The 15,992-nt window shown below is 37.2% G+C and overlaps 3 protein-coding genes and 3 non-coding genes across 6 annotated transcripts; 1 reads left to right on the top strand and 5 right to left on the bottom strand.

The window, feature by feature from the left end:
- Positions 1-2,771: 2,771 nt before the first annotated feature.
- On the bottom strand, positions 2,772-6,376 carry LOC125214901 (transcription factor MYB3R-1-like). Its single transcript, XM_048116119.1, has 8 exons — positions 6,102-6,376; positions 4,864-5,085; positions 4,576-4,630; positions 4,081-4,138; positions 3,788-3,882; positions 3,591-3,694; positions 3,123-3,251; positions 2,772-2,985 (listed from the first exon to the last, which is right to left on the bottom strand). Exons 2-8 carry the CDS (start codon positions 4,947-4,949, stop codon positions 2,772-2,774), a joined length of 741 nt encoding a protein of 246 aa, XP_047972076.1. The 5' UTR covers positions 4,950-5,085; positions 6,102-6,376.
- A 1,428-nt stretch (positions 6,377-7,804) lies between these two features.
- On the top strand, positions 7,805-7,924 carry LOC125217300. The gene has a single exon (XR_007175712.1). It is a non-coding gene; the product is annotated as a U5 spliceosomal RNA (small nuclear RNA).
- A 388-nt stretch (positions 7,925-8,312) lies between these two features.
- LOC125212762 (bifunctional peptidase and (3S)-lysyl hydroxylase JMJD7) lies at positions 8,313-10,618 on the bottom strand. Its single transcript, XM_048113008.1, has 4 exons — positions 9,938-10,618; positions 9,157-9,332; positions 8,952-9,022; positions 8,313-8,847 (listed from the first exon to the last, which is right to left on the bottom strand). Exons 1-4 carry the CDS (start codon positions 10,616-10,618, stop codon positions 8,645-8,647), a joined length of 1,131 nt encoding a protein of 376 aa, XP_047968965.1. The 3' UTR covers positions 8,313-8,644.
- A 706-nt stretch (positions 10,619-11,324) lies between these two features.
- LOC125217294 lies at positions 11,325-11,444 on the bottom strand. The gene has a single exon (XR_007175707.1). It is a non-coding gene; the product is annotated as a U5 spliceosomal RNA (small nuclear RNA).
- A 530-nt stretch (positions 11,445-11,974) lies between these two features.
- LOC125217295 lies at positions 11,975-12,093 on the bottom strand. Its single transcript, XR_007175708.1, has one exon. It is a non-coding gene; the product is annotated as a U5 spliceosomal RNA (small nuclear RNA).
- A 176-nt stretch (positions 12,094-12,269) lies between these two features.
- Positions 12,270-13,854, bottom strand: LOC125212928 (BURP domain protein RD22-like). The gene is made up of 3 exons (XM_048113230.1): positions 13,728-13,854; positions 13,525-13,636; positions 12,270-13,313 (listed from the first exon to the last, which is right to left on the bottom strand). The coding sequence occupies exons 1-3, from the start codon at positions 13,764-13,766 to the stop codon at positions 12,403-12,405; spliced, it is 1,062 nt and encodes a 353-aa protein (XP_047969187.1). The 5' UTR covers positions 13,767-13,854; the 3' UTR covers positions 12,270-12,402.
- Positions 13,855-15,992: the final 2,138 nt, after the last annotated feature.

Consider the following 15,992-nt stretch of genomic DNA (forward strand, 5'->3'; position numbering starts at 1 on the left):
ATCCAATCGTCCTCCACATTTTTTCCGAACAAGGTATCCCAGCGAAAACCTTTATAAAAAAAGTAATGAACAAGCTCGTCGACACCATAACTTTTTTGTGCAAAAGCGTGATGCTACTGGTCGGCTTGGTATGTCCGCAATTCGAAATGTCAGAATGATGAGGGTGTTGGCCTACGGATGGCGGCCGACTTGCATGACAAATATTTGAGAATGAGCGCACAACTCATTCACAAATCTCTCACCAAGTTCGTTAAGGTGTAATTTCTAACTCGGCGACGAGTCTTGCAAAAGCCCAACGAAGAATACTCGGCAAGACTTCGCATATTAGAGAACAACGTGGGTTTCAGGTATGTTAGGTAGTATTGATGCATGCATTGAGAATGGAAAAATTGTCCCACTTCATAGGTTGGACAATATGCCGAAAAAGCGGGAGTCCAACAATCATCTTGGAAGCAGTAGCATCTCAAGATCTATGGATCGACATGCTTTTATTGGAACTCCAGTGTTCGAAAATGATATTAATGTGCTTGATCAATCTCCCGTTTTGAATGATATTTTGGAAGGTCAAGCACCGTAAGTCAATTACATAATAATTGGCCACAAAAAATATGGGGTATTATCTCACTAATGGCATATATCCTCAATGAGCGCATTTGTCAAATCTATTCTAGGTCCACAAACGATGAAGCACAAGTTTTTTGCTCAACATCTTTTTGCTCAACATCTAGAGTCCGCGAAGAGATGTTGAGTTAGTTTTGGTGTTTTGCAAGCTCGTTTTGCTTTTATCAATATCTTATTTGGGATCGTGATATTATGGGAAAATTTATGCTTGCTTGTATAATCTTGCACAATATGATAGTGGAAGACAAAAGAAGCACGTATTCGAACTATTGTAATCCGGCTGAAATTTATTGAAGATCGAGTTGGACAAAGAAATTGTCAAAATGAAGATGGAGATGAGAATAATGATTTCGTATACTCTACGAATAGGATAGCAAGTCTAGCTTCTTATATGAAAAATAAAGCCCAACTTCTAAATAGAAAAGCTCACAAAGCTCCGTAGACGATTTGGTTAAGCATATATGGGAAAAATTCGGCAATTGCAATTGAATGTCTAGTTTTCATCTTATGTATGAGCACCAACACCAATAATGTATTTTCAATTTCGTATTTCAATTATTATAATTTATGTTTTTTTATTTGTTTGCCTTTATAATTTTTAGTTTGTCATTTATTGGATTTTTTTCATGTAATAATACTTATTTAAAAATAAATATATAATAGTGTGGTTGGGTGGACATTGATAAACCATGAAAATATATTTGGTTGGGTTGGATGAATATTGATGATGTGAAAGGCATAGAAATGAATTAAATATTGAAAAAGTGGATGGTTGGATTGAGTTGGATGTTTCTTGATAAACAAGTCTAATATTTGGCGTGAAAAGGTTAATCTGGTACAGTACATAAGTCCATCTAAAAGCATTTAGCTGGCCAAGCCATTATTCTTCCGCATAAATAGTACTCTCTCCGTTCCACAGTAGAGAGTCATTTTCGTACTCGTTTTGGAAAAATGATAAACTTAATAAATAGTTAAAATGGAGAAAGAGTAAAGTTTAAAAAATGTTAATAAGAGTTTTCTCTGCATTTTTCTCTCTTACTTATCATTTTTTCCAAATGAATGCGAAAATAAAATGACTCTATAATTATGGAACGGGAGTAGTATATAGGATAAATGTGATAATTTCCCTATTTTAAATTTATATTTTAATAATTCAAATATTATTCCCTCAATCCCAATAATTAGTTTCAGCACAAAAAAGTATACTATTATAAACCTACCTGCAACTCTTCAATAGATAAGAAGACGGAGTTGCACCACCACCACCACTGCTGCTTAAAAATTTCCTAGCTTCCTTTCCTGGTGTTCCACATTCGCTAAAATCAAGTGCGCGCCTCTCTGCCTGCAATGCATTTCCCCGGGTTATTTTACTTTAAGCAAAACATGTGAATGATGGAGTTCATAAGATCTTAAAGGAAAATACCATCAAATTTGAAGCTGAAAGGGAATGATGTTCTTCCCGAGTGTGTTCGTTCTCCTTCTCTCGTTGCTCTTTTGCGCAGCATTTTCCCTTGAGTAATGACTCTGGAGTTTCATCGCCCAACACCTTCTGGGCATCAGACAATGCACCAGCAGTCTGCTCGCCCAGGTGCTTCATTAATCCAATGGCATCGTAACATCGATTCCTTGGGCTCAAGTAACCAATATCCTACAAAAGAGCACAAACATTTGGCACAAATTTTCTAAAAGGGCTTTTTTTGGATTTTTTTTCTTGGTTAAAGCAATATTCAACTGCAGTCCAGATTAGCACCATTGCCCTTCAATCAATTCACATGGAGAAGGAAACCAGAAAGCACTCACCTTATCCATCAAATTTTTGTCCATGGTGTTGGTTTGTTTTCCTGAGCATTCACTGGCGATATTATTTTTTCTGTGGTTTCTGTTCCTGCAATGAGATGGCTTTATTTTCCTCATTTTTCCTCCAAGAATGGTTGACGTTTTCTTTTTGTAAAGTCACCTTGCCGGTTCAAACCTTTTTGCTCTTCCAAGCATTGTTAAAAAAACCTCTAAAAAGGATTTCATTAGCTATATTCGAAACTGATTCAAGCCCAAAACATTCAAACTTCTTTCATCTCTTTTTTTTTGACGAAGGGGGCAACAAGTCATGGCGCTTTTTTCCCCAGTATTGATGGTGTACTATAAAAATTTTTTCAGCACTTGCATGCTGAAGCTCCCTCCACTTCTGCTCCATCTTTATCCTCTCCACTGCTTTGTTGTGCCTTTGAAGAGGATGAAACTGCTGACTGATTTGACTGGATAACAAGTGGTGTGCCTTGGTATTTTGAAAGTAACCCTGACGCCACATACATATCCACTTTCTTCTTGACAGAAGAATTCCAATGATTTTTAATCGCATTATCGGTTCTGATGGCATACATCAGATAGAAACAAAATGAGTATAAACAAGAAGATATAAAATGGTATGTGGATGATATAGGAGTCAAAGCTGATAGTATATTTTTGTGGAATTATTAGTTGCTCTATGTTATATGATTCTGTACCTTCCTGGCAAGAACTTTGTCAACTCTGCCCACTTGTTTCCATAAATTTGATGTGCACGAATCAAAGCTAGTTCCTCCTCTTGTGTCCAAGCTTCTTTGTTTATATTAGGATTAAGATGATTGTGCCACCTTCAATACAATATCATCAATAGAGGAAGCATCCTAAGGAGTAAATTCAAGAAATGATCTTTACATTTGCAGATTTTGAAGGGAAGTGAAGATAATGTACAAGTAGTTTCTGTTTGTTTTTTCAGCTACGTAAGTGCTAGTTAGGTTCGATCTTTTAATTCACAAATCATGCTTCGCACAACAAATATTTTGATCAGAAACTTTCACCTTTTGAAAACATTGATAACCAATCACAACCAATAATGATTTAATGTGTAATTAACAAGTAGAAAATTCAAACAATAATCTTATAGATCTTGCTATAGAAGATGAACAGCAAACAGAGTCATGCAAGCTTACCGTTCCCTACATTGCTTTCCAATACGCCCAGGAAGATGCTGTGCAATGGTAGACCACTTTTTTGGACCATATTTGTTCACCAATTCAACTATTACTTCATCCTCCTAATAATTGATAAACAAAAGAACAGTTGCATTTCCATTATGTCGTCCAGAAAGATCAGATGCAAAAACGGTGAAAAAGAAAAGGTGCCAAACCTCTTTTGACCATGGACCTTTGACAAGTTCTGGATTCAGAACTTTTTGCCATCTGTGTAAGCACTGTACATCTGCTCGATCCTTGAAACACTCGGCTACATATCAACGTTACATAACACATAAACAGAAAACTGCTGCATCATCTCATGTACAAATATCAAAAAGAGAAAGAACAGAAGGCTGGTAAATGCTTCAGGTGTGGAACCCAGTAGTTGGAGAAGTTACAGGAAATTCAATGCTAGTTTCGGATTTACAGGTAGTAAATGAAAAGAATCTCAAATTCGTAAGTCTACCTATCTTTCTCCAGTTTTTCCCTTTGAATCGTTGAACAGCCATCCGTAAAATTTCATCCTGTCAGAAAATAGAATATAGATATATATACTGAATCAAAAATAAAACTTAAGTGCCAGCACCTTTGTTACGCTTCAGACTGAGGTAAACAGTGCCAAAATCCAAAGGAAAAAGTGAAACTCGACTTAACTACCAAAAGATCAGAACTCGTTTTATAAGAAGTCAAGCAAACTACTTTTGAGTGCTTATTAGGTTGGGGAAGGTAGGATGGTTTTGACTAAAAAGCATCGTCATAGTAAGGTAATGGTAAAGAGTGCATATTGATGCATCATATACGTTATTTAACTTCCAACTTTTCAAGCATGCCTATACATCTAAAAGTATCATGCTCTAACATAATGGACATCTGATATTTTCACCAGATAAACGAAAAAGGAAATGAGAAAGAAGATGCTGATAGAGACAGATAAGTATGCATCTAGAGAGATATAGATAACCTCTTCTGGTGTCCATTGCCCTTTAGTCGAACGTCGTGTCGGACCACTTCTTCTCCTACACAAAGAGAGCACAAGTCAGGTATACCAACTCCAATCTGAAAAAAATAATCTCGCGTAGTGTAAAGATTAAGTTCGGCTATGGATGATGCAAAAAGAACGTGTATATTTCTAAAGGTGCCTTTACCTCCTAATGCAATGTTAGTACATGACATACTTAGCAGAAAACAAATGTAAAATGGTAATTACTTAATGCATAGGATAAGCATTATATGGGCTCAAAAAGATTACCCTTGCGAAGTTTGAACTCTCTGTAGACCATCTCCAGAACCTTCTGAAGGAGTATTCGTAATCTGATGATTCTGATCACTTTCCATATTCACTTAAAAACAAGATAATCGGCATAAGCCAGTTCTCTCACGTTGGCAATATTCTCCAGAATGTTTTCTCCATATCATGATATGCCACCCTATAGAATGGTATGCACTGCCAGATCCAGGATGAGGTGAAATGCTGAGAATGTGGTATCAGACAAACAAGAGGTCAGGTTAGATGAAAGATGCAGATATGCAACAAAATTATAGAAGTAGAGATTCATTTTCTTTGGTCCGTAATTTGCCATCATATCATGAAAGCCAAAGTTGTTATGTTGTAAGCTTTTTCAAAAAATGAACAGGGTTCTAAGGCTTTCTGCATTTATTACCAGCTGAATATACTAAATAGTTAGTACAAAATAAGTCCTTTGAATGACAGATCTGTATGTGAAGAAAACTAAAGTATTTTTGTTGCCTTCTCTTTTCTGACAACATAACAACAGTTGAGGTCTTGTAAAAAATCTCACAAAATCAAAAGTTAAAACAACCTAATGACAGCTCAGATTAAGTAAAAAATTAACAGGGCAATGAAGTGCTGATATATATCAAAAGTACTACTAGCAAGCCTCTGTATGTAGTCTTCAAACTCCATAAACTAAGCACCACACTAAATTGAACTCACAAAAAACTAAACGCTAAATCTTGCATAGTTGGTAGAGATGAAAAGTGCATGGAATTCCACCATCCATTGGAGCTGGCTAGCACAAACCCCCATGATTACATGATTTAGAATCAACAGTATTGGCCCCAACTCTCAAAATATAGAACTAATGTAAATCAGAACATCCTCACACTTTCTTAAACAAACAAGCCAAACTACTAAGCTTAAGGACAATCATGAACAGTATAAACTACATTTCCAATTTATCAGCCAATCCAACATTCATGATTCTGAATGCAAAAGGATAATTCGCACACAAAACGTCAACTGAAGCAAAATATAGTGCAATAGCAACTCTAACGTGATATATCTCAGACAAATGATCAAACAGAAAAAAATCCACGCACAAATACAGAAGAACAGCTCTAAATTGAAATACTATTTCCTAACTACAGCTCGAAACGTGAAATCCTCAGTTCATAAACCCGGCCACACCATTACAGAAAATACAAATAGCAAATTCACAAAATTAACCACGAGTTTCAGAATCTCACCGATCTCAGCTCGACGATCTTCTCCGACAAATGAAATGATCAAACTCTGCCCGATCGGTTCGACGCTCATTTGCAGATTCTAAACCAATTCTTCGTCTTCACTCGAATTCGCACTGCTCAAAAACTAATAATCGTCCACGAACACAGCTCAAAAACTGTTAATCGTCTACTAACAGCTCAGAAAACAATAATCATCCACCTCAGTTCAGTGCTTGCCTTCGTTGGTTTGGAGAGATAGAGAGAGAGAGAGAAATGAAGAGAGAGAAAATAAACGGTCCCCGAATTCAAAAATAATAGGGCGGAGAACTGTTACACACACTGACGGTAAAATACGAATAGTTTTATTTATATACGCGGATGGCTACGAGCTTGCCACGTAGGATATCTGAGTTCGTTGTTTAAAGACTTTTTCAAATAGTATTAAATGTAAACGTATAATTAATCCCAAATTTATGATAAATTAATCCCATGATTACGATAATTAATCGTACCTGAAAAGGGATCAATTGTGTTAATGCTAAATTCCAAAATCACATTGTATTTAGACTAATTTACTAATGTTTTATTTGGAATTTTATTTTATGAGTTATGGAAACTCGTGTGCACGTAACTTTTTTTCTATTAATGAAAATCAGTTTTCAAATTATGTGTTTTTTAATGATACTATTCGTGCTATTTGAATATTGATGCACGTTCGAACTTATACAAGTGTTTTAATTATATTTTTTTTTTATTTTGAGGTCACCATCGATTTTGAATTATTATTTTACCACTCGATTTATATCGGGGCTAAATGTACTTGTACAAATCATGCTAAAAATACAAATGGGTAATTATACTAATTAAGTATTTAAGGCAATTAGTCAAGTTGAGACAAATATGTTCATCTTTTGAATTTTGAATTATCATCTTATTACTTATAGGAAGTTTGAAAGACCATTTATAAACATCATAGTATCATATTATGACGAACAAGAAATTTTTTTAGATAAATAAGAAATAAAAAGATTAGTAATGTCATACTGGCACAAATCAATTATCTGGCACCTGATTTATAAAATTTATATTACTATTATTAACTATTTTGTCTACTTTTACTTTTTATGCTTAGATTATAAAAATCATTATTTTATAATCATAAATTTAAATTATTTACAGTACAAAATTACTAGCTGAACATTAGTGTGACAAAATTCAAAAAAACATTAATGAATCATCAGCTATAAGAAAATTAACAAATATATAGGAGTATTTATTAGGTCAATGGATTATTTTTTATTCTTATACTATAAAGAATAAATACTCCTTTTATTTCCATAGTCACCTCTCTCCAAATAAACGGCTTGGCAATTGGGTGAATTTGGGGGAGAAAAAAATTTTGGGGGGCTAAATTAGTCATTTCATCCCAATTTTTGATCAAGCACAAACACAAACCTCAAATTTGTATATCACATTTTTAGATAAAATTGATTCTTGTCAAATATTGATTGAAATGCGGGCTTTATTACAAAACTTGGGCCTGCCAGAAATAAATCCATCACATTAGTAAAAGAAAACAACGAAATAATTTTAACTACATTAGTTACTCCATATACATATGACTTGTCGGTCGATACATACAATCTTATGAAAAAACATAAACAAAAAAATGAGACCAAAGATTGGAAATATAAAAATTAAACCAAAGATCTCATGAAGATAAGCAGCCTCGCATTGAGCACTAAGCGAATTATTCTTTCGCCTTTTACTAAAGAATACCGAGTGCTCGTTGCAATCAAAAGGCATATGCCAATTTTTCAAGGGAATTTGCTCTCTTGAGCTAGGCTCTCATAATTTAATCACAAAATTTGCTATATATTAAATTTAATTGTGCGTGCAAGAATAATACTCCCTCCGTCCCAAGATAAGTGACCTACTTCTTTTGGGTACGGGATTTAAGGAATGGTATTTAAATAAGTTAAAGTGAAGAGAGTAAAGTATGAGAGAGGGAAAAGTAGAGGAGAGAAGAGAGAATAAAATAGGTGGAGAATAAAGTAAGAGAGATGACTTTTTGCTAAAAATGGAAATAGGTCATTTATAGTGGGACACCCCAAAAAGGAATACAAGTCACTGAGGGAATATCAAATAGCAGCAAAATAATCTTAACTATACTAGTAGTACCTCGATGTTGCAATACATGAGGTAAGTGCATAACATAAATAATGCGATTGATTGAAAATTGTATCGCCTTTTATAGATGAATACAAAAATAGAGTATATAATGAATTGAATATATCAATTACTACAAATAATCACGAAACTAGGAGCACAAACTAAACCAATATAAAAAATTAAATAAAACACACTTTGGTGGAACTTGAACTATAGGCCTTCAATATGAGCTACCCACTTCTGCATTGAATCCAGCTTTGAGCATCAATCTGTATCAACGAGAAGCTCCATCTCAAGGAAAAGATCCGACAGCAGCATATCCAAAACCCGAACAGGCTCCTAGCTCAATTCGTATCGTCACAAATACTACAGAAGGTGTAACTCAGCACCAATCAGTAGTTTTCATCATCACCGGCACCTCTAGTGTCATGAGACACTTCAATATCCGATACTTCTCCTGAGCTGCACAAAGATATGCCAGGACGAGCTTTGTCATTTCTCAATCTACACCGTGATGGATCCTCAAATAAGGTACTGGGGATAGATTGCAGGAAGTTGAAGTAGGCGTATTTGATGTCGAATTGCATATCATACCCTATCAGTCAGTCATCACTCACTCAGGTAAGACTACTTTCATATCAAGATCTCTTATCTTAAGAAGTGAAAAGATAATCACACAAAGATAGGTTTGGTTAGTACAGTAGTTTATGGCAATAGTGAGGCCCGTGTCGTCTAGGCTCTGTCTAACGTGATGAAACCACATGCTCGGCCTGCACAATATCCCACACCAACATTATGATCAATAACGATGCCCAAAAGATTATTACCAGTCTATTTGAAGTAGTACGAGTTTGAAGCTATAATAACTGAGTAAAGGAATCGAGGAAGGGAAGGAGAAGCTCACAAATAAAGCATCTCGCCCGCCTTAACAGAAACTTCAAATGGCTTTGGTCCATTGAAATACAGGGGAAACTTCTCCATTTCTCTCCGCTTATCTTGAGGCAAAGGATATGGATCCACACTACACCATGGCGCGTTCGAGTTTGGATCCTCTAACTCCAGCGAGAACTCTCCACTATCCTATCATACAGAAACACCCAGTCTTAGCCAAATCGACCCACAAGAAAGAATGATTCAAGGCAATATTTATTTCTCATTAACCAATACTCTATGCTCAATTTTTTTTTATCCACAGCCCAGAAACATAGAACATCCTCATCAACAAGATTCTTACGAGTTCACCTCTACATAGAGTCGTGATTTCCAACTTTCCAACTCTATTCAGAAAGAACGGGACAAGCCCCAATCTCAAGCCTTCACTCAGTAAGCTATTCAAGCTGCATTCATTATTGCAATCAGACAAACTTGCAGCAATTCTCCATCACTGAAGAACAAGATGAATCCTAATCTTCAAGATTGCACACATTAATCTATTACAGCTGCATTTGTGATTGCAATAAAACAAATTTCCACCACTCAACCTAATCACTCACATACAATCAACACAAACGCAAAGGCCATCAATATTCAATTCATAACCCTAATCAATGCATCCCAATTTCCCCCTCTACCTCTACTTCTAATCAGGGACAAAACAATAAACCCTAATTCCCAAAACTGCACAAATTACTCCATTCCAGCTCAATTCCAACTGCAATCAATGGAAAACAGAATCAATTAATCACCTGATCACAGGCATACTTGGCGGCCGGATATTCGCGAACGTACATTCTATGAAAATCGGTAGGCGGAAGCAAAAGAAATTTCTTCTCCCCAGTGATCACAACATAGAGATTTTCGTAGTGATCCTTATGGAACGATGTCTCCGAGAAATGATTCCCGATCCACAAATTAACCGCCTCCGGCGCGCATCCCAGCGCCGCCGTCGCCCACGGCACGTGCTCCTCGCAATCCGCCGCAAGCGCTCCATACTCGCGGCGGAAGCAGTCATTCTGCTGCTGCAGGTACGCCACTTTCTTCGCCTCGTCATCCGACGCGAGAACTGAGTCCAGAGCTTCGGGAAAGGGTAGGGTTTCGACGTGTGCGGAGGCGAAGCAGAGCGCGGAGGGGTCGGAGGGGTGGGGGGCTAGAGCGTCGGCTCTGCCGGTGGGGGTGAGGTGGAGGGAGACGGGGGTGGTGGAGAGGGCGGTGCGGAGGTAGTCGGTGGAGGGCCAAAGGGAGAGCGCGGGCCAGTCAGGGACGGCGGCGGAGATGAGGCAGGGTTTGTTGGCGGCGACGTAACGGCGGAGGAATTGGAGGGGGGTGGGTGGGGCGGGTAGGTTGTCGACGTGGGGAGGGCTGCCTAGGCTTAGTTCTCTCACGTCCTGCCATAGGTTTTCAATCGAGGATTCGATTTTTTCCGCCATTGACGAAGCTTTACGAATCTCCGTTGAATTCAAATTTTCAGTCCTATGTTACACCAAATTACAATTTTGTCCTCTATTACGTGTAACGAACTAAGAGCATCCACAATGGCTCAAGGACTAGGAACTAGACACTGCCACATCATCAGGATTAGAAATTGCATGCCACATCACTATGACACCCAACTGCATGCCACCACTACCACCCACGTCGCTGCCACCCGCATCACCATTTCGCGATATTATGTACAGAAATTAAGAGGGAGAAATTAGTTAAAACAAGTGGTGCGAATGAAAACGACTTGCAGATATCAGTATATATATATATAGAGGTTCGAAAATAAATAAATAAAAAATACGCTGGCCAATTATTAGCCGATTGGGAGCCTGCAGTGGCGGCTAGCGCCCGCGAATTGGCGTGCACTAGCCGATCGGCTCGTCGAATCACCGCTCACCGGCTACAATGATAGGCTAGCCAGACCGCTAGCCTCCGTTGGAGATGCTCTAACTACAACGGTTTCATTTTATTATAGATGGATGGACAACAAGTTGTAATTTATCAAATTATTACTCATAAATCTAAATAATATTTATGTGGCCTTTACCGTAAGCATTTCCAGTTTCGTCAATAAATTTGGTACATACAATGATACAATTAATTTAATTTAATAAATTTAAAGACAGAAAAATTAAAAACTAAATTATGGGGACATGCTCAAAAGAGCAAATCCCCTCCAAAAATTGGCGTATGCCTCTTATTTGCAACGAGCACACGGTATTCTTTAGTAAAAGGCGAAAGAATAGTTCGCTTTGTGCTCGATGCGAGGCTGCATACTTTAAAAGAACCATAGATTTCCTTTTTATATTTGCAACCTTTGGTCTCCCTCTATTGTTTTGGCGATGTGGGATTTCCTGCCATTATATAAATTTAACTTTTACAATTGTAAGAGCATTATGTAATTAATTCGTTGGTTGCATAAAAGAAGGGATAGTAAACAAGCGTTCATTTTATGGGCGATGATTATTCCATAGCAGAAATCATTCGATGGCAGTAACATTTTTTTTTTTCATCAATCAGCTTGCTTGCATTTTATACAGAGAGATGTTGAATTCACTAGCATTGCTCTACTCCTTCACAAACCACAGTTCTTCATTTATCGATTACGGTAAATCCCGAATTCATTCGTCATTTAGTAAATAAAATAAAATAGCCGGCGTCTAAAAACTGAGATGGAAATTCAATATACATGACACAAGAATTAAGAAATTGATATTGGTAGAGTTTAAACTTTGAAAAAACCTACTTTTGTAAAAAAACTGATTTATATCCAGAAAATTTAAAAAGTAAATTATGGGGACCTTACTCAAAAGAGTAAATCCCCTCCAAAAATTGGAGTATGCCTCTTGATTGCAACAAGCACACGGTATTCTTTAGTAAAAGGCGAAAGAATAGTTCGCTTTGTGCTCAATGCGAGACTGCTTATGTTAAAAAGAGCCAAAGGTTTGATTTTTGTATTTGCAACCTTTGGTCTCACCCTGTTGTTTTGGCGATGTGGGAACATTTCTTTTACAACCATTATAGCATTAGTTAATTAAACCATTGATTGTATTATTATAATTCGACAAAAAAAGGGATAGTAAACATAACAACTCATTAGCTGAAATCATTATCAGTACTAGCATTTAGCATTCAGATTTCATATGTTGATATTTAAATTCAAAAATACATAACACACACACACACAAAATAACTTACTACTAGTACTACTACTATGTTAGTACTCCCTCTAATTCTTTGAAACCCACACAATGTGATCCTCAGGTAGATAATGGCACACCGGGACCGAGCCGGGCTTCACCCCGAGCACCTTGAAAGCCAGGTGCTCGGGATTCCACCCGGACGTGTCCCTATGGCACACAGCCACCGCCCTCGCCCTCACCCCACCGGCCCCCACAAGCGACACGCGGTGAGCCACCGTGCCATCCATCTCGTGACAATAAAACACCGCATACGCATACTCCTCCTTGTGGCACGCCGCCACCGCCCTGCCTCCCCCAATCCTCCTCACACCCTCAACCAAGTACTCCATCCTCTCCGCGCTCTCGGCCTCGGTCGACACCGCCCGCGCGTCCGCAGGCCCTACCGCGGACGCGGCGAAGTCCACCATGGCCTCGAGCGAAGTCGCGCAGAGCGCCCGCTCCTCCTCCCTCGCCGCGTCCTCGCATTCGCGGACCGTTTTCGTGATCGCCTCGGCCTCGCCCGACCCGGGCCCCACGGAGAGCTCGCGGTAGATCTCCGGGAGCGCGGCCGAGGAGAAGGGGAGGGAGGCGGCGGCGCGGCGGGGGAGGAATTTCTGGCGGTTTGCGGGCTTGGTGAAGCGGAGGGTCATCTTGGTGGCGGCGCGGAGGTCCTTTTCGAGGAAGAAGAGGGCCGCGGCGGGGTCATCGCGGAGCTGGGTGGCCGCGGCGGCGTATCTGTAGATGAAGGGGTTGGAAGAGGGGGAGACGCGGAAGTAGATGGGCTTGCCGTTTCGGTTGTGTGATCCGACGGTGATGCCGCCGCCGGGGCCGCCGACGCTGACGTGGGTGCCGTTGTTTCTGGTGGTGTTGACGCTCACGCCGCCGCTTCCGACGCTCACGCTGGCGTTGTTGGAGTTCACGCCCACGCCGCGGAGGCCGCTCTTGTCTTCCAGCCATTCTGGGGAAAAATCGTGAATTTTGGTCAAATTTTGGTCGATTTCATAATTTAAAAAATAAGTTCAATAAATCGTGAAATTTGTTAAAACTAGTCGGAAAAATTACGAACGTTAAATTACTATTGCATGCATGCTACCAAATTTTGACAAAACTTCGTGATTTTTTTTGTTGTTAATTTTAAAATCACGTGACAAACCAGAAGTTGACCATACCGGGAGTTGGCTGCAAGAGATCTTTTAAAGATTTGGGCATGGGAGTGTTTGGCAACATTGAATTCCAGTACTCCTCTGAAGGAAAAGCTGCATGGCTTACAACTATTGCCACCTGAAAATTTTATTTACATCCAAACACAAGACAACTTAATTAGCAAAAATAAAATGAAAATCAAGATTCTAATCATCAAGATTTCACTCACATAGAGAGAAGCAATAAAGGCCAAAATCTTGGACTCCATAGCGAAAAATGTAGTAGAAGTTTGCTACTCAAAACAATGAAAGATGCAATGTGGAAGAAAATGAGATAATACCCACACTTATTTATAACTCATAAACACAGACACATGAATGAAGAGAAAATGTCACTACACACCACGTCACCATCTAAAAAAATGACTAGTTATTACTACAAACTTAAATGTATTCTGTATAATTATGCACACACAGTCACTTCGACTGATTTTACTATATAGTGTAATTGTGTAAATAATTAATGGTTAAATAATCAATAGTTTAGATACGTACAAAATTGTAAGCTATATATAGGTGTGGACAGTGGGCAGTTGCCTCTAAAACTTGGGGTGGACTAATGTCATCCAATAAAATTTTTCGATGTGAACTACTACTTCACTTTACTAAGTATTTTGCAAATTGCAATGAATTTAATAGTAGTTATTGTAAATTAAACTGGTGGGCTAGTGCATCCCTAAACTATCAACCACCGATATATGTTGGTGGATTTGGATGGGAGTTGGAGCTTAATAATTTAACTTAATATTTCTCCTTTATTATGATGGTTACTATTCTAATTAAATTAATCTTACTGTAAATAGAAAATAGTAAGAAAAATCATAAATTTTAGTTCGTTTCGACTTTCGAAGCTGTGAAAATATGTCATAAAAAATTATGAGTTGTATCATTATTCTCAAATTTTCCACGAGATCTAATTTTGGTTGAATTGTTTAATATGACATCCAAAAAATTCTATAAAGATGAGATCCATAAATTTTATCATTTTTCTTTGCACACTTACAATAACTCACCTCGTCATCAATTAGAAACATGTATGTGCCAGATCAACAATATAAATAGAAAACTAGAATATTTTGTCCTGATAAAATGGAAAACAAAAAAAGAAGAAGGGATAAAATTGATATTTTTATGAGTAATTTTTAAAATTGTGAATAAAACCAGAAAAACTAAATCAAAATTTATGATTTTTCTAGAATTTGGTAATGTGAATATCGTAATGTTGGAAGGTATAAGAAGTTGATATCAAATTCAAAATCCCTAAAACAAGATTCGGAATCAAAATTCTACTAATAATGGGCCTTACTCCCTAATATAGTAATATTGGACCCAATATATACATTTTACTCAAATTTTGTTATTTACTAGTAGTATTTGTTAGTAGTATTTAATAATGGGCTTCCATATTAACATATTCCTCAACCATTATATTTGTTCATCTATTTAATAATGGGCCCTACACCCTAATATTGGGCCCATTATATACATTTTCTGCTCAATTTTTGTTACTATAGTTTTTAATAATGGGCCTAATTAGTACTAACATTTTTCTCAACCATTGTTATTTGTTCACCTATTGAATATACCCTTATATAAGGCCCATCATGAATACAATTATTAGCCAACCTCAAAACTTTTTTTAAAAAAAATGTACAAATAAATAAATAAATAATAATAGTAAAAAAATGTGGATACTTGGTCCGATCAAGAAGTTTGCCCTTCTTTATGGTTAAAATACGAATTAATCAACTATTTATTATAATGGCTAAATTTAAAATCTTAAGTAAATTTTTTGAAATCTCTTATGCTAATTGAGCAAAATCAAATTCTTATTTAGTAAAATTGATCACAAAATATTGATGGTCGAATAATTTGAAAAAAAAGGGTTGGTCCCTTTGTTTGTTAATGGAAATTTTGGCCTACATTCCAAAACACAAAAATATTTAAAAGGAAAAGGCGCACTCGCGATTTCGTATATAGAATGCAATCTCGCTGTGGGATAAAAATATACTTTCTTCACTAAATGTCCCTTTCCTCTTTTCACTTGAATATAAATAAATAAAACTCATTTTTATAATGATTTGGGCCTGTGTCTCCACTTATTTTAATAAAACAACCTTTTCAGCACTTTGTGAATTTCATAACTACTTAAATTGCCATTTTTCCATCTCAAAGCAAATATGAACACAAAAAGAATTTTGAGTTTGAGTGCCGACTTTGTTTCTGTTTTTGTTTTTTCCTCTTCTTTCAATTGCTTCACTTGTAAGTTGGTGTATACAATTAATGTACGAGAAATCCAACAATTGACACGAATAAATCATTAGCTCACTTTGAAAATTTTTAAATATGCACTTGGGATGTACATTTCTAGATATAGTAAGTAACCTAAACAAGATTTACGTAATTAGACACAATTATATTTTATAAATTAAAAC

The sequence above is a fragment of the Salvia hispanica genome, chromosome 3 (genome assembly GCF_023119035.1).
Source record: "Salvia hispanica cultivar TCC Black 2014 chromosome 3, UniMelb_Shisp_WGS_1.0, whole genome shotgun sequence".
NCBI classification, from domain to species: Eukaryota; Viridiplantae; Streptophyta; class Magnoliopsida; order Lamiales; family Lamiaceae; genus Salvia; species Salvia hispanica.

Excerpts from the sequence above, each read along its gene's own strand:
- LOC125212928 (XM_048113230.1), bottom strand. The coding sequence starts at position 13,766 with ATGGAGTCCAAGATTTTGGCCTTTATTGCTTCTCTCTAT. Across the intron at positions 13,637-13,727 it reads CCTTTATTGCTTCTCTCTAT|GTGGCAATAGTTGTAAGCCA; the intron begins GTGAGTGAAATC and ends TAAAATTTTCAG. Across the intron at positions 13,314-13,524 it reads TCTCTTGCAGCCAACTCCCG|AATGGCTGGAAGACAAGAGC; the intron begins GTATGGTCAACT and ends ATTTTTCCCCAG.
- LOC125212762 (XM_048113008.1), bottom strand. The coding sequence starts at position 10,618 with ATGGCGGAAAAAATCGAATCCTCGATTGAAAACCTATGGCAGGACGTG. Across the intron at positions 9,333-9,937 it reads CCAAGTATGCCTGTGATCAG|GATAGTGGAGAGTTCTCGCT; the intron begins GTGATTAATTGA and ends TCTGTATGATAG. Across the intron at positions 9,023-9,156 it reads GCGGGCGAGATGCTTTATTT|GCCGAGCATGTGGTTTCATC; the intron begins GTGAGCTTCTCC and ends GATATTGTGCAG.
- LOC125214901 (XM_048116119.1), bottom strand. The coding sequence starts at position 4,949 with ATGGAAAGTGATCAGAATCATCAGATTACGAATACTCCTTCAGAAGGT. Across the intron at positions 4,631-4,863 it reads AGAGTTCAAACTTCGCAAGG|GAGAAGAAGTGGTCCGACAC; the intron begins GTAATCTTTTTG and ends CTCTTTGTGTAG. Across the intron at positions 3,252-3,590 it reads GGAAAGCAATGTAGGGAACG|GTGGCACAATCATCTTAATC; the intron begins GTAAGCTTGCAT and ends ATTGTATTGAAG.